The sequence below is a fragment of the Cloeon dipterum genome, chromosome 4 (assembly GCF_949628265.1).
Source record: "Cloeon dipterum chromosome 4, ieCloDipt1.1, whole genome shotgun sequence".
NCBI classification, from domain to species: domain Eukaryota; kingdom Metazoa; phylum Arthropoda; class Insecta; order Ephemeroptera; family Baetidae; genus Cloeon; species Cloeon dipterum.
Genome location: NC_088789.1, coordinates 20,916,898 through 20,940,106, shown reverse-complemented (window position 1 = coordinate 20,940,106; position 23,209 = coordinate 20,916,898). Strand labels below are relative to the sequence as shown.

Sequence of the window (23,209 nt, the reverse complement as noted above, 5' to 3'; positions counted from 1 at the left end):
AAATTCAAATTAACTATTATGGAAGAAAATTTTAGCTACCACGAAAAAATAAATAAAAAATCTCAGCTTACATAATAATGATGCTTTTTGCGGTTTTATTTGTTACAAAGGTACTGAGCCTGGAAAATTCTTCGTACATTTTCAGGAAGTTAAAAATTGTTTGATTTTTTCTTTAAAGTACCATTCCATTGTATTTTTGGTATAACTTGTCCTGAGCAAATTTGAGTCTTGGTACATACTATTTTAAAACTTAATTAGATTGTTAAGGGTGATATAAGGTTGAAATTCACCGAAATTCCGACCACTGTCATTTTTGGTTTGGAAGATTTTGAATTTTAAAAATAGCTCATATCAAGCGCTGCTGCCTCAGGTGGCCTCTAATCTCAAAAACTAAAAGTATAAATAAACTATGAGTATAAATTGCTAATTTGAAGAAGGCGTTAAAACCTATTTTTTATCAAAACCGCAATGAAACGGAGTTATTGCCGATTTTCGTTTTTTGAAGGTTAATTTTCAAAACTCAATATCTCCGAAACAAATGGTTGCTAAACCAAATACCGAAATTATGTTGGTCACAATTCAGGTGCATTGCACACCTCATACCACCCTTAAAAACTTAAATTAAATAAAAAATAAATAATCAAATTGAAATGCCATATCAGTTTCATAGCGTTTAGCCGTATTTTTCGCAGATCCGTGGCACTTTGAACATGGCTAATTTTACGACAACTTGCTCGATTTCCTAGTTCAAAACACTAATTTTAAAATGCAAATTGTTTCTTTTAAATCTAAGACGTTTGCTATTGTTATAAATAAAAAATGAAAATTTATCCGTTAATAAATTTTACATCATCACTGACAGAGATTTTTTTAGTTTGTTTGAAAAGAACAATTACCAGAGATGTCAGCCGTCAGTTCTTGCTTTTACTAATATGCGAGATTGATCCAGTTGAATGACGCAATTTAGTACCAAATTCATTGAACACCAAAAGCCAATCAAAGCAAAAACAGAACAGCAGCGATGTGCTCGCTCATCCGAGTGCAGAAGAAAAAACGTTGTGGTAATTATTGTTTTACCCAAATTAGTGAGCCGAGCAATAACACGTGATTAGCCGCATGAAATCACGGCGGCGTTTTATTTTCCTCCGAGGGCATGTGCCTTTCTTTATTGTGGCCAACAAGCGAGCGAACGTGCATAAAAATAAAAGCAGCACTGGCGGAATTTTTCCCGTGCGTGTTTTTTGCTCGACAAGCGCATAATAATCATAACAGCACGGAAGACGCCCCTGCGCGCGCGAGCCGGCTTTTCACCCTTGTATTAGAGGGATCGCGCGGCGTTTGGTACAATGTCTTGAGCATCCAGCAGCGTTTTGTCCACGGCTAAACGGCTGAACGCAAAACGATCATTCAATCAACTCTTTTTGTGCATGGAAATTATCAAATATAATGCGAAATGCCTTTCAAGCAACGTAACGCGCGCAGCGTGCACCTTTTGGGGCCATACAAAAAATCCATTTAGCAAAAAAAATGATTTGACGGCTTTCGAACTAGAGTGCGTTGGAAAATCATATTTAGGATTACGGTGTATCGTATTATCGCACTTGACTGCCTTCCCATTATTCGATGCAGCAAAATATTTTTACCACTTGAGATTTTACAATATAACATCATTATTCTTTTTTCAGTGCATTATGGCATGGCGCTCATGTTTATAATCTCAAAAACCTTATCTTAATTGCTGCTGCATTAAAAAACTCAGGAAATGCGTTTTAGGTATCGCATATTTATTTGCTTTAGCAATTAATTAGATGAATACATCCTTGAAATTATGTACCCAATACTTATTATGTAGGGCCACTAATTAAAGTTATAATTTATGAAGGGATGAAATATTTATGTTTATCAACCTGACACTAAAAGCCAGGGTAATGAATACTGCCCACCTGGAGTCAGTATCACGGCAGGAAATCTTAGTTAGCCAGACTTGCGTGCGAATGAGCACATTTATGTTGCCACGAGCATCATACATAGAAGCGTAATTGGATAATCAGCAAGCAGCCACAAGGTCGATTTTTGATAGCAACAGCGTCATTGAGACCACACAACTTTTGAACATCGATTTTTTGTATAACATTTCATTAAATTAAAACTATTATCATACCGTGTCGTGTCACTCTTTGACCTGTCACTGACCGGCGAGGCGCCATGGCCAGGCGCCCGGGCCGACAAGTAAACAACCATCGTGTTATGCATAAATTGGCCCTTTATTTTTCTTTAAACGACAAATGAGCAATGTTTAAGTTTAACGTAGTTTTCGCGCCCTCAGCGCACAAATTGTCAGAAACAACCACTGATTGATGCGGAATTTTGTGCTTTAAAATACACAGCCATTATCTTAACATTTGATCTGTTTTTCGCACTTTCGTTTTATTTATTTTTTGAAATTGCTATTTATAAACGTATGGCGTGCTTCTGCTAATCACGTGTTTCCAACCCAAGGTTATTAGAGAATGTAGAATCCGACAGAGTAGACCAAATTTCTGTTACCTCACCAACAGAACTTGCATTGATGGGTAACAGGATTTTGAAATATTGTCGAGTTCTAATCTCTAATATCCTTATTCCAACCCATCCTCAATGCTGTTAATTGTTAAACCATTAATTTTTGACTGTTCATTTAAGAAAAATCCAAAACTTAAAGTCTTTATAACATGGGTTCACTATAAACAATAAAAATAAGTGCGCTCACATCTACTTCAGCTTTTTAAAAAAATATAATAGAATATTCGGCATTTTGCGTGAAATTCTCTTTCTCATTGATGGTATTGTAATGTGTCTTATGCATTAAAATAATTTTGTTTAATTATTGAACTACATTGACGCTTTGAAAAAAGAACAAAATAAACAAGATCCTCTTTTCATTGATAAAAATTTATAAAGTTTCAATATCATGAATCGCGCAACTCATACACAGCAGTGAACAATATTTTTAAAATGTGAAAGATCTGTATTTTTGGTATTTTTTGTAACTAAACATTTTTATTTTTATACACGCATCTATTCAGTGATACATCAACGACGAGGTGAAATATCTGGACTATTTTGAACAATCCAACTCATGTAGCTAGTGATGTCGAGAAACATGGCGTAATGATAAGGATTGCATACACGTTTTTTAGAATTTTCAACCGTCTTAATTTGACTGGAACCGAAACTAACAATGCCTCGCAAGTAGAACCGCTTGTTCTCTGCCGAAGTTACATCCGCGATGAGCAGTCCGCCGCCGCTGTCCCCATTGCAAACATTCGTCCCTGTACAGTATTGATCAGAATTTTAGCCCAACTTAAACACAAATGTATTCATTAAACCATTGTCAGGAAATCCAGCGCAGAAGTTTAGGGTTGGCTTCCAATTCTCAGCAAAAAACTTTTTGTTGAAAGAGAAACACTCGTTGTGCGGTGCTATTCTTAAAAACGCCTTCTGTAGGAATCTTGCCTGTGAATAGTTCTCTGCTGTTAGGCCAAAGCCAGCAACCTTTCAAACGATACCATTTTTGAAAAAGTTAAATCGGTGAAATGGTGACTAAGAAACCTTTCCAGATTTGCCGGCGATTTTCTCAAAATCGTAATCACTGTTCCACAAGCATGCTGGCTTCACTCGATCTGTGAATTGTATGCTGTTTTCATTCAGAATTATTAGGGCCAAGTCGTGTTGAAAATCGTTTCTGCCATGATCGTAATCCTGATGAATTACAACGGAAGCGGCCTGTGTAAAAGTTATACATAGTCTACATTAAAATCTTACATGCAAAAGATTCATGAACATATTGATAACAACTAAAAAGTTATCAGATGATATTTTAAAAGTATTATTTTTTTTAATTTGATTAAATAAGATTATCTATATTTAAATAAGTTACGACGAGAGCTTGATTTTTTTTACCTTCACCACCTGCCGCCCGATTTCTTCGTCATCTGTTGCATCGTACATCCCCAAGACGATTTCCAGCAATTTCGTTTCATATTGAGTGCCAGTTGGATTGTACAGACAATGAGCGGCTGCGGATTTGAAAAAACTATATTATTTGAATTGTTTTAAAGATTATAGCGATTTTAAGCAGGTTTAATTTGAAAATCAGACTTAACCAGTCACTACGACTCTCTTGGACACCAGCGTACCACCGCAGACATCGTAAAGAGGATCTGGCAAATTGATCGTCAGGCTTGCGTGCCAGGGATTCTGCTCTATTGGCGCATTTTCGCCGTGGTGAACGAAGGAGAATGCCACACCGTCTCGTCTCTGGCGGCCTCTTCTTCTGTTCCCAGTGACCTTTCCGCAATCTGCGTAGCTCTCCTCAGGACCAAAGTCTGGGTGACGTGTTAACACGTCAATAATTAATGAGTTTTTTTAACTCATTTATAATACCTATCTTCGTTGCAAGTTTTGGAGTTGGTGGCATCAGAAATAAGCCAGTTGAGACGGAAACAATTTGTTTTATGTTCCGCAGAATATCGATCCAGAGAATTCTATCATCGAGCCGATCATCAGGGAGTAAAAAATTGCCCCATCTGGTTGCACGTAAATAATATCGGTTCGCGTCTTTCATTACTAGAAACATGCCTGAAAATATATGATAAACAAAAATTATGAAACTAGCCGTGCCTCTCTTTATGAATAATATATGCAAGCTTCTCATCACCTGAATGTTCAAAATTGGTACACAGCAGTGAATCCATCTCGCTGCAAACTTGAGGGGATATTAATTTATTGCTGAGATAACATTGCTGATCATTCAAAAGTTCTGTCTTATTTAGAGTCCTCTAAATGTGAGAGAAATAATCAATAATTTAAATGAAAAATAAATACACCGCGCCTACGCTTGTTTGAGAGAAGACAAAGGATTCAAAAGCAGAATCTTGAAAGTTATTTCGATTCCACAAGCAGATTGGCCTCAAATGCTGTGTGATCGTGATTTTTTCAATTTTCCACACCTGATCACCGTTCCTCGATAGCACCTGTTAAGATTACAAAGATGGAACAATTAAGTCAGAAGCTCTTTGCAATTTTTTGAAGAGCAAAATTGAAAATTATTGCAGAAAGGTGAATTCTTACTCTTTGATTTAGCAATCCTCTTCCTAACAGACAACGCTCGTTGTTTGGTCCAGAAGAGCAAGGGCCGGCATAAAGCTGGTAGTTTTCTATTTCAGTGTTCATTTGATCTAAAAACCAGTTACATATATAGTGCTACCATTTAATTTGAATTTCTTTGCGTTGAAATAAAAAAATTCACATCATCGTTTTACAGCTAAAAATTTCGAATAAATCGGGTCAGCCTAGTTTTGAAAATAAATAGATAATTGTTAACCTATTTTTATGCACATTATGTTTTAAAAAATCAAACATATAGTGTCAGCTAATTTTACTGGAATATTATTTATGTATTAAATATTCTTGTTTATTGTTGTTTAGAATTAGAGTTATTTTAACAGTGTTTTCGCGAAAGTGTTGCACAAGGATAACTCACTGAAGAAAACCATCATAGTCTGCTTAGTTACCAGAAAACCATAAGAATGATGGCCTAACACATCGCTTGGCATCTGCAACATGAACCCAATTGATATGAAATTAAAGAGTCTCACGCAAGGAAAAATTCGGAGTCAGGTTTTATTGTTTACTCACCGGTTGAGTGCTCCAAACATTGGAAACAAGTTTAATACCAATAATCACAGTCCACGGCATGTCACCACTGCCATCCCATTGTCCACACTTCTCAAAGCTCAAATTTTCTTTTCCAGGTGAATAAACTAAAATTAAAAACTGGATATTACTTTCTCTTCATACATAACGATAGAAACAAGCAGTTTTCAAGCAAGTGGCTTAATTACAAATTTATAATTAATTACAAAACAGCACATCATTTATGAGATTTAATTTTCTTTTCCCAGTTTGTGATAAAAATGAATAAGAAATTGCATATATATGCGTTTAATAATAAATTCATTCATTCAATAAGCGTTTTAGATATTCCCATCTAACCTGGTGCATCTAAGGCAGGTCTTGGTTTGCCATATTTCCGACACTCATGTGGCAGTTTGTGAGACTGATGAAATTTGAAACAATAATTGCGAAATCATGTATGCATGTTTGGAAGAAGTATTATAATTAAATGCGAATAATTCACCTCGGAATTCACGTACTTCGCTCCTTCGCACGTTGCCACAGTGGCTGCCAGAAGAACAATCAATATTATGCTCATTTCCTTGATTTTTTGTTCTTGAACACTCTTGTCGCTAGCGGAAAGTCTTCACTTCTAATGTGGCCAAGCCGTGCGATGCCAATACATTTAAAATATGTTTTTGGATGACCTTTCCTCATTGACCGAGACTAAGGTCCATTGGGTAGAGAGAGCTGCTATTTTCGTTACAGTTGGATATTGAAATAAATAAAATATCATTCTACTATCTTTAAATTTCTCTTTATAAATATTACGGAAATTCAAATAATAGAAGTTATGATTTTATTACGCAAAGTGATTATGACTCTGACTTTTTTATTTTATTTTAAGAATTTTTTATCTTGTCTTTTTTGCGTAAAATATTTCGGGGCTTGCTAGAATGCTTTACGTAGCCAATATTTTACCGTTCTGGCTGTAGTCCTCTATTTTTACATCTAAAAAATCCATTAAAAAAGTTTTGAGCTCGTCTAGTTTTCCAGTAGGAGAGGTCTTGGAGGCACTATAAGTCACAAAAGAACCTCGGAAGTCCAAACGCATAATATGTATAATGTTTGTCATCTGTCATGTGCTTTTTTTCTCAAGTCATGTGTATTGAGTAGTTAGACCTATGCATTAATGATGCTCCTCAGTCAGCGCCAACGAGACTTTGGCATGCGTGTTTTCTACCAGAAATAGCGAAAAAAGCGGAAAAATATTATGCTACTTGCATTGCCGGACTGCTTGGCGGCACCGTCTCCCTTCAAGTGCAAGATGTTTTGTGGAATCGAGTCATTAAATCGTATTCGTTTTTTGCGAAAACTCGCGTCCTGATAATTTCTGCAGTGGGAGAGGTTCAATACAGAAAAAAAAACACCTCAATTTATTGCCTCCACACTGAAGTCTTTTAATGAAAAACTAGGAATTCGCCCAGGGATATTAATTCCACACCTGATGGAAAGGTGCAAACCAGCAAGAAGCGAGTCAGAAGATTTGCAATCCTCCCAAATCAGAATAAACTCGTCATTGCAATGCAAGAGAGTCTAATACAGGCGCAAATCAGCCCGCACTCAACCCCCAAAGCTTCTAATTTTGGTTTCAAAAGCTTACCTTTCGAAAAAATATTTTTGGGGGCTTCTTAGGCAAAGGAAATAAAATCTCAATTTTATATTTCTCATTATAATGTTATCGTATTGTGTCTTATGCGTTAAAATAATTTTTGTTACATTGCATTATAAGACACGCATTGACGCTTTAAAAACAACATATCTCCTTTTTTCATTAACAAAAATGTATATATATATGTTGCTTCAAATTCCTGAATCTCGCAACTCATACTCGGTTACAATAGGTACTATGAAGATTATGAGAAACTGTGCAGCAGACGACCCAAAGTCCAGCTTTTTGAGAAGAAATACCGTCCACAGCAGTGAACAATATTTTTAAAACATGAAAGATTTGAATTTTTTGTAACTAAACAATTTTTATTTTTATACGCGCAAATTTTCAGTGATACATCAACGACGAGGTGAAATATCTGGACTATTTTGAACAATCCAACTCATGTAGCCAGTGATGTCGAGAAACATTGCGTAATGATAAGGATTGCATATACGTTTTTTAGAATTTTCAACCGTCTTAATTTGACTAGGACCGAAACTAACAATGCCTCGCAAGTAGAACCGCTTGTTCTCTACCGAAGTGTCATCCACGATGAGCAGTCCGCCGCCGCTGTCCCCATTGCAAACATTCGTCCCTGTACAAATTGATCAGAATTTTCGCTCAACTTAAACACAAATGAAGTCATTAAACCATTGTCAGGGAATCCAGCGCAGAAGTTTAGAGTTGGCTTCCAATTCTCAGCAAAAAACTTTTTGTTGGAAGAGAAACATTCGTTGTGTGGTGCTATTCTTAAAAACGCCTTCTGCAGGAATCTTGCCTGTGAATAGTTCTCTGTTAGGCCAAAGCCAGCAACCTTTGAAACGAAATAAATTTTGAAAAAGTTAAAACGGTGAAATGATGACTAAGAAACCTTTCCAGATTTGCCAGCGATTTTCTCAAAATCGTAATCACTGTTCCACAAGCATGCTGGCTTCACTCGATCTGTGAATTGTATGCTGTTTTCATTCAGAATTATTAGGGCCAAGTCGTGTTGAAAATCGTTTCTGCCATGATCGTAATCCTGATGAATTACAACGGAAGAGGCCTGTGTAAAAGTTAAATTTAGTCTAAATTAAAATCTCAAGTAACATTTATATGCAAAGGATTCATGAAGAATTATGTCACATATTGATAGCAATTAAAAAGTTACCAGATATTTTAAATGTATTATTTTTTTGTAATTCAAGATATTAAAATAAGTTACGAGAGTTTGATTTTTTTAACCTTCACCACCTGCCGCTCGTTATCTTCGTTGTCTGCTGCGTCGTACATTCCCAAGACGATTTCCAGCAATTCCGTTTCATATTGAGTGCCAGTTGGACTGTACAGGCAATGAGCGGCTGCGGATTCGATAAAGCTATTTTATTTGAAAATCTTTAAATTTTATAGTGATTTTCAGGGCTTTTTGAATATGAAAATCAGACTTAACCAGTCACCACGACTCTCTTGGACACCAGCGTACCACCGCAGACATCGTAAAGAGGATCAGGCAAATTGACCGTGAGGCTTGCGTGCCAGGGATTCTGCTCTATTGGCGCATTATCGCCGTGGTGAACGAAGGAGGATACCAAATCGTCTCGTCTCTGGCGGCCTCTTCTTCTGTTCCCAGTGATCTTTCCGCAATCTGCGTAGCTCTCCTCAGGACCAAAGTCTGGTTGACGTGATAATATATCAATAAATAATGAGTTTCTTTTTTAACTCATTTATAATACCTATTTTCGTTGCAAGTTTTGGAGTAGGGGGTATCAGAAACAATCCAGTTGAGGCGGAAACAATTTGTTTTATGTTCCCCAGAATATCAACCCAGAGAATTCTATCATCGAGCCGATCTTCAGGGAGTAAAAAATTGCCCCATCTGGTTGCACGTAAATAATATCGATTCGCGTCTTTCATTACTAGAAATATGCCTGCAAATATGTGAAAACATAAATTCGTCCAGGTCCCGGCAAAATTGCGCAACGTTCAACAAACACCCAAATTTTCATTGTCGAATTGATTGTTGACCTTTTCTTGCAACAAGGAAATTCGCGTTTGGTCGTTGAACGTTACGCAATTTTGCCGGGACCAGGATGAATTATTAAACTAACTGTCCCTCTGTTTATGAAGCAACAAATAACAAATATCATGTAACAATCACATCTATATAATTAAAAAAACAAAATACAAAATAAATGTTTCTATTTTCACTGTGCTATGATTTCATCAGTACTGCAAATTTCAATATCAAATCTTCAAGTCAGAAAAAAACCTTTTTTCTGAGTACGAGATATAATTTTTTTGCAAGCTTCTCATCACCTGAATGTTCAAAATTGGTACACATCAGTGAATCCATCTCGCTGCAAACTTGAGGGGATATCAATTTATTGCTGAGATAACATTGCTGATTATTCAAAAGTTCTGTCTTTTTTAGAGTCCTCTAAATGAGAGAGAAATAATGAATAATATAAATAGAAAAATAAATAACCGCCTACGTTTGTTTGAGAGAAGACAAAGGATTCAAAAGCAGCATCTTGAATATTGTTTCGATTCCACAAGCAGATAGGTCTCAAATTCTGTGTGACCGTGACTTTTTCAATTTTCCACACCTGAGCCCCTGCTAATGCACCCATCCTCGATAGCACCTGTTAAGATTACGAAGATGGAACAATTAAGTCAAAAAATCTTGGCGAATTTTTGAAGAGCAAAATTGAAAATCATTATAGAATGGCGAATTCTTACTCTTTGATTTAGTAATCCTCTTCCTAAAAGACAACTCTCGTTGTTTGGTCCAGAAGAGCAAGGGCCGGCATAAAGCAGGTAGTTTTCCATACCAGTGTTCGTTTCCTCTAAAAACCAATTACATATTGCTACCATTTAATTTTAATTGCTTTACGTTAACAAAAATACACATCATAATTTACAGCTCAAATTTTCGAGTAACAGGGTCGGCCTAATTTTGCAAATAGATGGTGAACCTCATATTTGTATATATTTATGTTTTAAAAAATCTGATCATACATAATACAGTGTCAACTAATTTTACTGGAATATATATAATTAAATATCCTTGTTTATTGTTGTTTCGAATGAGAATTCTATTTAACAGTATTTTCGCGTAAGTGTTGCATTAGGATAACTCACTGAAGAAAACCATCATAGTCTGCTTCGTCACCAGAAAACCATAAGAATAACGGTTAAACACATCGCTAGGCATCTGCAACATGAACCCAATATTGATGTGAAATTAAAGTGTCACACTCAAGGAAAAATGCGGAGCCAGGTTTTATTGTTTACTCACCGGTTGTGAACTCCAAACATCGGAATCAGGTTTAATATCAATAATCACAGTCCATGGCATGTCACCATCGCCATCCCATTGTCCACATTTCTCAAAGCTCAAATTTTCATTTTCAAGTGAATAAACTAGAATTAAAAGCTAGATATTACTTACTCTTCGTACATAATAACGATAGAAACAAATAGTTTTCAAGCTAGTGCTAGCATTTCAAATTTAGACTTAGAGAACCGCACATCATTTATGAGATTTAGTTTTCTTTTGCCCATTTTTGAAGGTCATTCATAAAAATCAATAAGGATTTGTAATAAAAGCGTTTTAGATATTTCCATCTAACCTGGTGCATCTAAGGCAGGTCTTGGTTTGCCATAGTTCCTACACTCACGTGGCAATTTGTGAGGCTGAAATGTGAAATAACAAAAAACATTCAAGAAAATTAAATATATAATTTTGGAAGAAGTATTATAATTAAAAGTGAATAATTCACCTCGGAATTCATGTACGTCGCTCCTTCGCACGTTGCCACAGTGGTCGCCAGAAGAACAATCAATATTGTGTTCATTTCGTTCATTTTGTGTTCTTGTACATTCTAGTCGCAAATGGAAACTCTCCACTTATAATTGTTACCAAGCCGATACAATTTAAAATCTATTTTTGCATGACCTTTCCATATTGACCGAGACTAAGGTCAATTGAGTCAACAGCAGAAAGAGGTACAAAGTTCATTACAGTGGGATATTGAAAAAATAAAATATCCAATCTTTTTAAATTTCTTTTTATGAATGTTACGGCAATTATTCAAATAATGGAAGTAATAATTATACTAACGCAAAAAGTGATTATGATTCTGAATTTTTGTTTCATTTAAAGATTTTTTCACGTAAAATATTTTAGGGCTTCCTAGAATGCTTTACGTAGCCAATATTTTACCATTCTGGCTGTAGTCATCTATCTAAACATCTAAAAAATCCATTAGAAAAGCTTTTAACTCGTCTAGTTTTCTAGTAGAATAGAGCTCTTGGAGGCACCATAATTCACAAAAGCACCTCCGAAGTCCAAATGCATGTATATCATCTCATCTGTCATGCGCTGTTTTTCTCAAGTCATGTGTATGAGTATGAGTGCTTGGCTTACATCAAAGAAGCTCCTCAATCTGCTCCACCGCGACGTGGAAATATATTATGCCACCCGCACTAACGGACTGCTTGGCGGCACAGTCTCCCTCCAAGTACAGGATGTTTTGTCGAATCGTGTTATTAAATCGCATTTCGTTTTTTACGGGAAATCGCGTCCCGATAATTCCCGCCGAGGGAAAGGTTCAATACAGAAAAAAGACCATCCTCATTTTATTGCCTCCACCACACTGACGTCTTTTAATGAAAAACTAGGAATTCGTCCAGGGATATTAATTCACGCATGGTGGAAAGGTGCAAATCAGCAAGAAGCGAGTCAGAAGATTTGCAATCCTCCCAAATCAGAATTAACTCGTCATTGCAATGCAAAAGAGACTACTACAGTCACAAATCAGCCCGCACTCAACCCCCACAGCTTCTAATTTTGCTTACAAATGCTTATAACCCGTGGGAAATATTTTCGGGGGTTTAATTCCTGGGTAAAAGAAATCAAATCTCAATTTTGGAACTCAACGTTTTTAAATTTAATTGGTTTGCAAGCGTGGCCTGATAGGTTAATCACAGATTACCAGAAATATCAGGACTGTTCCGGACAATCCAATCCATGTAGTAAGTGATATCTACAAAAAGAGCGAATTGATTCGTATCACAAACGCGAGTTCTAACATTATTTATCTCCTCAATTTTGGAGAGGCCGAAACTAACAACACCTCGCAAAAAGAATCGCTGTTTGCCGGTAGAGGTGCTCTCGGCGATGAGCAGTCCACCCCCGCTGTCTCCGGCGCAAACGTTTGTCGCTGATCATAATACCAAAATGAGAATAAATGTTTCATATTAAAAAACATGATTAATTTTACCATTGTTAGGAAATCCAACGCAAAAGTTTTGTACCGGCCTCAAATTCTTTGAGAAGAACTTCTTATTGGAATAAAAGCAATCTTCATGTGGTGCAATTCTCAAAAACGCCTTCTGCAGGATGTTTGGCCGCGAGTAGTTTTCTATCAGGCCAAAGCCAACAACCTGTTAACCGATAAACATCTCTATTAATTTTACACCGATTAATTTCAAGTGAAATAGACCTTTCCAATTTTATTTTGAATGTGATGAAAGTCATATTCTCTGTTCCACAAGCAGGCAGGCTTTACGCGCTCTGTGATTTGTATGCTGCTTTCTTTCACGATTATCAATGCCAAGTCGTGCTGCAAATCTTTTCTATCGTGGTTGTATTCCTGATGAATAACAACTGAAGCAGCCTGTGCAACATGGGATTTCATTACTTAAAACGTGAAACAATTAATTAAATATTTTGGTGGTTTCCAAATCCATTTTTTCATGGCATTTTTAATGAAGTTCTAGGACAGCATTTTTATCTTTATTGGCTATCAAATCGTGTAACAACAGACAAATCATTTTGTAGTTTTTTAACATTACCGATTAACCAACCGTAATTTTTCAATGTCTTGCAAATACAAAATGACTTTGGATTTTTGTCACTTCAAATATATGCAAAAGATATTAAATTTTATTTTAAAATAATATTTTAGAAAGTAAATAGCGATTGAAGAAAAAATTAATACGCCTCTCTAACCAACCTGGAAAAACGCAAAGTAAATTAAAAATAAATTTAATACCCGGACCATCTGTCGCCCGATTTCATCGCTGTCTACTGCGTTATACATCCCTAAGGTAATTTCCAGCCATTCGGCTTCATATTGAGCACCAGTTGATGGACTGTAGAGGCAATGGGCGGCTGCGAAGTCAAAAAAGATTCAAAAAAGGCAAATCATATTTTATGTTCAGCAATAAAAAAACATTTTTTTTAAAAATCGCTATTCACCTGTCACTACAACCCTCTTGGACACCAATGTGCCGCCGCAGAAGTCGTAATTTGGTTCTGTCATTGGCAAGTGTACAGTCAGACTCGCGTGCCAGGGATTTTGCTCGATCGGAGCGTTTGTGCCATGGTGAATTAATGCGAACCGCGAGTCGTCTCGCCGTTGACGGCCTCTTCTTTTGTCTTGTGTGATTTCCCCGCAACCTGCAAAGCTCTCCTGGACACCAAAGTCTGTTAAAAATAAAAGGGTATTATTTATTAATTAATCTCATTTTGTATATTGCATGCCTATCTTTTTTGCTGGTTTAGGGGGTTTTGGCATCAGAGTCAAATCAGGCGAGAGAGCAACAATAAGGCTAACGAAATAAATAATATCCGACCAGAGAATCCTATTTTCAACCAGATCTTTACTAAGCACTGGATAGCCCCATTCGACAGCACGTAGATAATGTCGGTTTGCAACCTTCATAGTAAGAAATACTCCTGAAAATAAAAATTATAAATGCAGACAAACACCATACAATAAAATACAAAGAGGCGTGAAACCAGAAAAATATTTTTTAATTTTTGAAACTAACTTTCAATTATTTTAATTTATGATCTGCCGTGACAATGGTCTAATTAATTGGTTTTCTGTAGCTCAATAACTTTCCTCGTCTGAAATTGTACATATTGTTGTTGTGATTTTGACCACGTGATGTGATGTGACATTGTTAGTAAGCAAATAGAAGCATAAAAACCTGATAATTCCAAGCCAGTGCACATGAGCCTTTCCATATTATCGCAAATTGGAGGATATGTCAAATTATTGCGATAGCATTGTTGATGGTTCAGCAGTGTAGCAGCCCTAAGTTTGGTCTGGAAATTGTTATTTCCGAAAAAAAAAACAGTTAAATGAAATGAGTGCAAATCATACCTCCTTTTTAGTAAAAATAAAGGTTGGAAAAATGGAGTCTTGCAAATTGTTCCGATTCCATAAACAGATTGGCCTCAAATGCTGCGTGATTGCCACTGGTTGGATTTTCAAAAAGAAACTTTCCCTTGATAAAACCTAACATACAAAAATGTTTAATAATTGTTAGGATTGAAAAAATATTCATATTCTGATAAAATCATACAAATAATGCAATGAATTCCTACTTTTTGCTGAAGTAATCCTCTTCCAAATTTACAAGAATCTGTTTTTGGCCCAGAATAGCATGGACCAGCATACAGGCGATAGTTTTCCACTTCGTATTTGGGTATAACTGAAAATAACGCAGCTCATAATGTGATAGAAATTGTTGATATTGATTCCCACCTGAACCTGGAATGCGAATAAAGAACAATTATAAATCAGGGATAAGTCTCTTTATAGAAGTAACAACAAAAGCATTAAAATTTTTCTCTACATTTTTAATTAGTTTCAAGTCATGCTCCTGTATATCAAGAATATTTAATGCTCATTTTAAATAGATACTATTGAAAATTTAATTAAGTAATACATCTTGATGCGATATTTTTAAATGACTTTTTATCTTCCTGAGTAGCAAAATCAAGATGCAACGCGCTATTTTATTTTAAAGAATTTGCATAGAATTGATGGTTATACTCACGAAAAGGGACCAGCACAGTTTGCTTCGACACCAAAAAGCCATACATGGGATTGTCTACATGCTTATAAACATCATTACGATTGATTATAATTATTTAAAAAAAAAGGAAAATGGAAAAGCTTTGTAATTCAGTGTATATTGTATGCATACCGTGTCGCTTGCAAAAGCGCCATCATTAGTGTAAATGATGATTATCACGGTCCACGGCATGTCACCAGTACCATCCCAAAGACCGCAATCTTCAAAACTCAAATTTTCATCTCCAGGAGAATACACTAAAATGAACGTCAAGAAATGCCAGTTACAAAAAGGAGTAAAGATTAAAATTTTAATTATAATTAAAAAATGAACTCATTTAAGGGTAAATATTAGTTTTTGAAGATTTCCGATATTGCGTTTGATTTCAAGGGATTAACCTGGCGCTTCCAATTCAGGCCTCTCTTTGCCGAAATTCCGACATTCACTTGCTGGCTGGTGAGGCTGAAAGATCAAATTAAAGATGAGCGAATCTTGGTATTATGCTTTGAGTAACATAAAATATCACCCTTTGATCAAAGTAAATGGCTCCCTCGCATGCTGCCACGGTTGTCATCAGGAGCACAAATAATCCTGTGCTCATGGTTCTCGGTTTTTGATCTATATATTCACCTCAATTTACAAGAGAGGATGGTCTTCTTAAAAATGAAGTATGTTTGTGCTAGAATTTATCACAAATTATCCGTCTTGTAGCTTATCAATTCCTCAACCTTAACCTTACAAAAGGTCAATTCAGTCATCACCATCTCATGTGAAAGGTCCGATGCTCATGATAGTGGTCGCATTCAATGATATTAATGACGAAAATAATTTATCCCTGTTTAAAATTGGATGATGCAACATTCATTAATGTATCATTCCTATCAAGTCTGTACTCGATGCTTCTAGTTGTAATATTTTTCCTCATCACACTTTAAAATTCGAGACGAAAACGGTTAAATTTTAACGGAGCATAATATAACAAATTATTCATCAACCTGGAGTTTAAATTTAAGAATCCCCTTGAAATGGATTTTAAAAACATTTAGTGTTCAACACGAAATTATTCTATATTAACAAAAATTAGATCTAAAACCATAAAAAAGCATGACATTTGACATTTCTAACAAGCGGTTAAATGATCAAGAGAAATAGCAAAATAAAAATGAATGTGTTCGTCATTTTTTCCCTGCCTTATGCAGTGACAGCGTTTATTTATATGCGCGCGCGGCAAACGCGACAATGCGTGCTCAAAATTACGTCAATAAATACCGCGGTCAAGGGTTGTTGGTTCTCCTCGTAATATTAACGACCGAATCGCAGCAACCCTGCGGTGCATTTGCCGCGCCGCATCTCATATTTCCGACTTGACTGCACCTATTTAAAGCAGCAGATCGATTTCGAAGGAGGCTTTTCTTTTAATTCTTTTCACAAATGGATTTTTTATGCATCTCTTGCGGTGATACGCTTTGTAGAAGGGTGATTCGATTTTGCTGTGTAATTACCATCTGTCGTGCATAAAGACGGATGGGCAAAAAACGGTTCCGCGATCGGCAAAAGGGTTTTGTGGTTTCGTCGCGCTTTTATTCACATTAAACTCTATTAAAAGCATATTGCTGCCGAGAATGGTGATGCGCATTAATATTTACTTGTGCACTTTAATGCGGAAATTATGCACCCCAGTGAGCGGTGAAGAATGTTAACATTCTTCATGGAAATTTAATAGAAACAAAATGTTTTAAGCTCCCATCAATGGTTTTTATAGTACGCAAAGATTGAATTGTTTGCAACTCAATATTTTTTTATTTTAAAATCACCAAAAAAACTAATTCCTATTCTGGCAAAACTAGAATTTATTTATAATTTTTATGATGGTGAATTCTAAATCATTTTCCAAGATAAATTTCAATCACCTTGTGGAGATTTCATTTTTAAACACCACAAAAAATCCCTGAATGCTAATTTATTTGATTTATTAGAACAAAAAATAGAATTAATTAACGTATATACTAGATCTAATTATTCATCAACAGATATATTTACTCATTGAAAATGTCACCATTTTAAAATACGAGATATATTTATGTGATTTTTCCTCAACCAGTCCGGAGCAATTTTTTCTCTCCTATGACTGTGTGAACCCTTTTCGTGTATTTTTTTGCGTCCAGCATCTCGAATCAGCTTCCTTATTGTTTTCCGGTCGACGCCGTCTGTTCCTTCCTTCTATTCATCCCGTTTTAAAGCGTGTAATAATTGGCACTCGCGCTCAGTTGTGAGAGCGATCCATCATTTTTGTTCCCTCTGCATTGTTTATGAAAGTCACATAAATCAATTCAAATTGCACCTCCAATTTTTTTCTTCTCTAAATAAGTCATCCGACCCCTTAACAGTGCGTTCAAAAAATAGAAGAAGGTAGAAAAGAAACGGAATGTAATTAATTTCCCGAGCGTGAGAATCTCGAGACATTTAAAAACTGTCATGTTTTTTCTGTTTGCTGGAAACGTGAAATGCCTGTTTTTTCCGCACTTCTTATCGTGATATGATCTCCTTTAAGACAGAAACGTACTCACATATGGTCACAAAAATGTTTACGCACGGCAATTAAAGCAGGGGAGGCTAGCTGCGATCGTGTTTATGTAATTTTCACGCGACATGCAATCTTATTGTCTTTTCGCTCACATGTGCTTCTGATTCGCTGCTGTGATACAAATCTCTGATCGAGTTCGTTTCTTAATGACGCACTCTCCCGGCTTAACAGAAAATTTTACTAACGGCCAAGACACCTGCGCGAAGAATTAGACTTTGGCGTAACAAGCTTTTCAGCTGTTTTTTTTCTAAATTTTCATATAGAGGCTTGTACAGCAAAATCATTTATTTTTAGCTTGGAATTACAAGGAAAGAAATTTGCAATAAATTACTAAATCAACTTCAAACCCTAAGTAAGAAAATGGGATGAAAACACAAGGGGAGAATTTAATTTAAAAAACTGATTTGGCCATGGCTTTATTCTAGAAGGCTCATGCTAACTGCCGTTCTGTCTATAGAAGGCACACACGAAATTTTTTTTCCATTTTAGAATATTTTTCGTGATGTTTGAAGCAGTTTTCACTCTTTGAAAATGGCTCTAATAAGAAAGGATGGAATGTTGTAAGTGGTAATTTGTATCACAGGGAGATACGGGTTGCAAAATTGTCTCTTATTTCTCGTTTACTATTTTCATTTGCACTCATTGTCAGAGATGAGAACAGGCGGATATTTTCAATGATCGCTAGTTCAGAATTATCTCTACACCTAATACTGTGGCATGAATTTTGTTTTTCCTGGTAATTTTTGAATTTTTGTTTTTCCTGGTAATTTTTGAATTTTTGTTTTTAAAGTAAAAACAAAAATACAAGAGTATGTGTGAAAATAATTAATAGTTCTTTAACAATTATTGTTTAGACTTCTATTCCTTGTTTTTCGCATATGGCAGAAGTTATTGTAAAATTGTTTACACTGAAAGTCATATGTATTATTTTAAATTATAAAAATCTTTCATCACTTCCCTCTGAATTTAAATATTTTTAATTCTAAATACTGAAATCATACCTGCAGGAGGACATAACGAGGGATTAAGACGTCAAAAAAGCACTAAAAAATTTTACTGCACAAACCAGATTAATTTGTATACGTCCAGTCATCACTTCCACAAAAATAAAAAAGAAATTTTTACGAGCTCATAAAATGCTGCTGCTCGAAAACGAGAAATTCGTTATCCAATAAATTGCTATTAGAGGTGACTGAGCATGAAATCCTGAATTCGGTCAGTAGATTTTTATTGACACAGGACAGACGGATTGCTCATTTCCATTTCCCAAACGACACAATGCAGATGTCCGGCCGCGGTGATTCCCTTTGGCCAACTTAATTTTCGACGGTCGCGCTCTTTCCGAGCCATAAATTCGGCTTTTCTCTTTTCTTCGCGCGTACACAACTCGTTAATTCCGAAATTTACGACGAAGAAGTGTGACTAACAGTGCGGCTCCGTTTTTGTCGGGAAACGCCGGGAATTTCGCTATTGATTCTGACGCGATTTACGAGCGGCTGTGACTAAATTATATTTTCAATTTGATGTCAAAGAGCTCGGGAGCCATTCACCGACGCGAGTAAATTATAATTTCAAGAGTACAGTGTGCCTTCGGCATCCTGCGGGGAGAGAATCTCTGCCAGAGCAGCAGCAATCTCTCTATGAAAAGATTTTGTGAGAGGTGGATTTTAATCACTAACTTCTGGTTTATTGATGAAATCTTCTTCTGCTATAAATTTAATTAACTAAGCATCATCAGATAAAATCAATTCTTGATTTTGGCAGTTAAAAACATTTACGCACCTAATAAATGATATAAATATATCACATTTTTGTAGATTTCAGGACTGTTTTTGACTTCAAAAAATATCTGAGGATATTCAAGCCATGAGTTCTATCTTCAAACCTGGTTTAATTAAAAAAAAATCGCGAAATTTTAATTTTGAAAATGTTTGAGTGCATCAAGATCAACTTATACAAATAATAGAGTTATGTATTTTGGTAATAAAAATAATTAAATACTTTTTAATTACTTGAATTTGACCGTATATTTATACGTATTTTCCCAAGACTTGGCAAAATGATTAAACACCTTTGAAATTTTCCCTACAAAAATTCTATCATTTTAATATTAATTGCATTTTATGAAATAAAAAATGTTTTAAAAACATAACTACCCAACCGCAGTGAAATCTTTATTTTTTGTTGTAGCAAAACTAAAACATTTATTTAAAAGTTATAATATTTTATTTATAATTTAAATATATATTTACCTTTGTGCTTTTTGGCTGCATCAAGATAGCTCTTTTTATACTTTTCATAAATTTTGCTATTTACATACTGAAAGGGAAAATTGCGATGCATAATTTTAATTTATAAAAAATCAGCTTACTAACAAAAATATATATTGCCATTTTTAAAAGCTATCAATTTTAATCATATATTAAACGTAAAAAATGGTAAAATTCAAAAACCTAAAAACTCTTCAACTTTAGTAAAGAATTTGAATAAATTATTTTGTGATTAAAATCCCTCTCCCGAGGCAGGGCAGAAGCTACGGCAGTAAGAAGCGAGGTTATTTCAGTTGGATTTGAACGCAGTTTTGCATGTTGCGTGTGTGTTGTGAGCATTTGTATGGAGTTTGAGAGGGGTGGCGCGGCGGCGGCGTTTCTTTGCCTCGTTCTTGGCCGCCTTTCTGAAGGCCCAGCTGCTCTCTCGGGGCTGACCCCACGAGCGACGCAAGAAAAAACCGAATACTGTCCCCCCGAGTTAAATCTCTTTTGCGCGGGGATGATACCCCTGCTCTGCACACCTTTTTTCACATGGCTGCTCTTCTCTTTCTCGGCTCGGAAGGAAGGAGATGGGAAACAATCTCTGTCATCGAGCTGCGTGACATGTTTAGCGCATTACTGTCCTACTTTATGGCTTTTAAACCATTTTTTGAAGTGCTTTTTTCGGCGCACTGTCATCTCTCCGCGGGTGTCGCGAAAAAACGCTCACCTAAAAAATTGGGGACGGTTGTTTTTGGTAATAAATTCACGAAATTACACAACTAACCAATGCCGGCTCAACCAAGCTCGCAATTTATAAGCCCTCTGGGAATCGCGAATAAACAGTTGCAACATCAAAAAGCACTATTTAGCTAACGTTTTACGACAGATGATATAGCATTTTTTTTTACCAATTCGTTTTAAAATCAATTTGGAATTCAGAAAAGGTTTTTTGTACATACTGATTTCTTCGATCAATGCTGAGTGCTAAGATTGAGAACCTAAAGCCTTTTTATACTAAAGAAAAAATATGTCAATAATTCATATAAAAGAAACAAAGCAATAAATAAACTTTTTTATTAAAAATGAAACTGTCAAAGAGCAATTGGAAACCCTAATACCTTTTTTACCATTTTAATATTTGAATGTGTTTTTTAATAAGTTCAATGAAAGGAAAATTAAAATTTAAAGATTTATAACAAAATTTAATGAATGAAACTCTATGAAAAACGGAAAACATTAAATAATTGACTTAATCGTTCTTGTACAATTAAAGCAGTATAAGAGCAAATAATTCAATTCTTAACCTAATTAATTTATGAAATTCCGAAGAGATTGAATTTCATTCCAAAGTCAAACATGTTTTTAGTGACGAAAAAATTATTGCAGCGATAATATTTCTGTGGGATAAGAAGGAAAAGTAGTGGATTTTATTCTATGAATTCAAGAAAAGTTAGCATAGTTTGTTTTGAGATAAATATTGTATTTGAAATAAGCTTGAACTGCTTTACACACCATAGTTGATTCTTCAGCATTTTACGAGAGTAAATGCAACAAACTTAAGAAGCAATTTTAATAAAATTCTCCCTCGCTGATTGAAAGCTTGTAAGACACCTAAATCTTTCTGTGTTCAACTTTCCACAGTATACTTAATTATTTTTAAATTGTTATTTATTTGGGGTAAGGGGTGAAAAATATCTCTCGGAGCCTTGAACAATTCTTCTTTTAATCAGTCCGATTGTGATTAACAGAATGCAAGGGCCTTAAACAGAATTTACAATCGAATTTAGAGTAAAATTATTTGACAACAGTTATCAATTTTAAAATCTAACTAAATAAACATTTTAAGAGAATTGAATTTGATAAATCGTTATGAATTAAGTTAAGAACAGCTTAAAATAGAAGAAAGAATTTACCCGATTGATCCGGGTCCTTCGAACTTAAACATTTTTTGAAATTAAAGGAAATGTTCAAATTAAAAAAAAACTAAACCCTCTTAAGTCCAGACCCATCGCAATTTTATTTTCCTGACGCGTTTAGCACAAGAATGTGGATTGACAGAAAAGATCGTTGAACTTAAAGCTGCTGCAATACGTCAAATCAAAGCTCATTGTACCGGTGTGTGCAGCTATTTTCCCGAGGCCTGCTTTTGCTTATTTCACAAAGTGCAGTTAAATATTTGCGCCGGATCCCATTCACGCGCGCAGACACAAAAGGCGCAAACAAATTTTCTGCTGCTGTGCCTCGGTGTGGGAACGGAGCGCGTGGAGCGAAAAGGGCGAAAAACGGTCCAGAAGGAAAAGACAACAAAGGCCGCATATATGCACTTTTCCTTTCAGCGCGGTAATAAGAAAACTTTTCGCAATGTCCGTCAAAACGCGCACGGAAAAACGTAATCCCGACGACGAGGCGCAGATGCCGCGGGGCTGCAGCGACTTCTCGCGCTCTACATGAGTAAGCACGTAACGCGATTATCGCCTTTCTTTTTGTGAACCCGGTCAGAAAGAACTCGAGACGACAATGCGGAAACGTCACATTTGTGCGCAACACTTGCAGAATGAGCCCCGGCATTGTCGCTGCCGCCGCCGTGCCAGCAAAAGCCGTCATCCGGTCCAAATCTCTCACACGTGGAGATTTCCAACCGAAAACTGCCGCATTTTTATTTTCAAGCACATATACACTGCACGTGCAAAGCGTTCTCGTCGCTGGAGTGACCGCTCCGCTCGTGTTCACCAGCAGAAGTCGACTTTTCTTGATGCATTTCTGCTCCATCCCTCAGGTGTTGCACGCGCGGTTCATCCCGTATCAAACACAAAAGCAATGTCGTCATAAGATTCCTTTGGCTTCTTGAATTTTTCATGCTCACCGTGCCACGAGGAATTTCAATGAATGCAACTGTCGTTTTTATCACCATGCCACATTTTAATACATGTCGTGAACTTTTTAGAGTCACAAGAGGTAAAGAATAGTTACGACTCGCGAGTAATTTAAAATAAAATGTTTCAGATAAGTATTTTTTAACTTTTTAAAACACTTTGAAAGACCTCAATAAAGAAAATTTGTTAAAATTTAAATGCGTTTAATGATTTTCAAGTGAGTGACGAGTACCTGCCATAAAATTGTGGTCTACGTTATTCATCAGGTTTTAAT

At 35.8% G+C, this 23,209-nt stretch overlaps 3 protein-coding genes across 4 annotated transcripts; all 3 read right to left on the bottom strand.

The window, feature by feature from the left end:
- Positions 1-3,007: 3,007 nt before the first annotated feature.
- Positions 3,008-6,332, bottom strand: LOC135943304 (uncharacterized). The gene is made up of 13 exons (XM_065489770.1): positions 6,182-6,332; positions 6,037-6,100; positions 5,680-5,804; positions 5,525-5,597; positions 5,113-5,219; positions 4,878-5,015; positions 4,700-4,820; positions 4,426-4,620; positions 4,146-4,367; positions 3,943-4,058; positions 3,592-3,765; positions 3,369-3,534; positions 3,008-3,311 (listed from the first exon to the last, which is right to left on the bottom strand). The coding sequence occupies exons 1-13, from the start codon at positions 6,254-6,256 to the stop codon at positions 3,073-3,075; spliced, it is 1,815 nt and encodes a 604-aa protein (XP_065345842.1). The 5' UTR covers positions 6,257-6,332; the 3' UTR covers positions 3,008-3,072.
- Positions 6,333-7,442: 1,110 nt separating this feature from the next.
- Positions 7,443-11,288, bottom strand: LOC135943303 (uncharacterized). Its single transcript, XM_065489769.1, has 13 exons — positions 11,134-11,288; positions 10,984-11,047; positions 10,650-10,774; positions 10,493-10,565; positions 10,091-10,197; positions 9,844-9,993; positions 9,668-9,788; positions 9,085-9,279; positions 8,802-9,023; positions 8,597-8,712; positions 8,244-8,417; positions 8,024-8,186; positions 7,443-7,967 (listed from the first exon to the last, which is right to left on the bottom strand). Exons 1-13 carry the CDS (start codon positions 11,215-11,217, stop codon positions 7,729-7,731), a joined length of 1,833 nt encoding a protein of 610 aa, XP_065345841.1. The 5' UTR covers positions 11,218-11,288; the 3' UTR covers positions 7,443-7,728.
- Positions 11,289-12,279: 991 nt separating this feature from the next.
- On the bottom strand, positions 12,280-15,912 carry LOC135943305 (clotting factor C-like). Of its 2 annotated transcripts, XM_065489771.1 has the most exons (13): positions 15,753-15,912; positions 15,625-15,688; positions 15,359-15,483; positions 15,208-15,269; positions 14,754-14,865; positions 14,530-14,664; positions 14,354-14,471; positions 13,902-14,096; positions 13,617-13,844; positions 13,411-13,529; positions 12,859-13,032; positions 12,637-12,799; positions 12,280-12,576 (listed from the first exon to the last, which is right to left on the bottom strand). In XM_065489771.1, exons 1-13 carry the CDS (start codon positions 15,825-15,827, stop codon positions 12,338-12,340), a joined length of 1,809 nt encoding a protein of 602 aa, XP_065345843.1. In that variant the 5' UTR covers positions 15,828-15,912; the 3' UTR covers positions 12,280-12,337. The 2 variants fall into 2 exon arrangements, with proteins under 2 accessions (XP_065345843.1, XP_065345844.1); XM_065489772.1 differs by having other exon boundaries at positions 15,208-15,262; positions 15,359-15,688; positions 15,753-15,836.
- Between the last annotated feature and the right edge of the window lie 7,297 nt (positions 15,913-23,209).

Bases quoted from the DNA above. Each gene is read 5' to 3' on its own strand.
- LOC135943304 (XM_065489770.1), bottom strand. From the start codon at position 6,256: ATGAGCATAATATTGATTGTTCTTCTGGCAGCCACTGTGGCAACGTGC. The intron at 5,805-6,036 runs GTTAGATGGGAA...TTTTAATTTTAG, and splicing joins ACCTGCCTTAGATGCACCAG to TTTATTCACCTGGAAAAGAA. The intron at 4,621-4,699 runs GTGATGAGAAGC...ATATATTTTCAG, and splicing joins TACCAATTTTGAACATTCAG to GCATGTTTCTAGTAATGAAA.
- LOC135943303 (XM_065489769.1), bottom strand. From the start codon at position 11,217: ATGAACGAAATGAACACAATATTGATTGTTCTTCTGGCGACCACTGTG. The intron at 10,198-10,492 runs GTGAGTTATCCT...ATTGGTTTTTAG, and splicing joins GACTATGATGGTTTTCTTCA to AGGAAACGAACACTGGTATG. The intron at 9,280-9,667 runs GTGATGAGAAGC...ACATATTTGCAG, and splicing joins TACCAATTTTGAACATTCAG to GCATATTTCTAGTAATGAAA.
- LOC135943305 (XM_065489771.1), bottom strand. From the start codon at position 15,827: ATGAGCACAGGATTATTTGTGCTCCTGATGACAACCGTGGCAGCATGC. The intron at 14,097-14,353 runs GTTTTTATGCTT...TTTTATTTTCAG, and splicing joins CACTGGCTTGGAATTATCAG to GAGTATTTCTTACTATGAAG. The intron at 13,033-13,410 runs GTATTAAATTTA...CATGTTGCACAG, and splicing joins TCGGGCGACAGATGGTCCGG to GCTGCTTCAGTTGTTATTCA.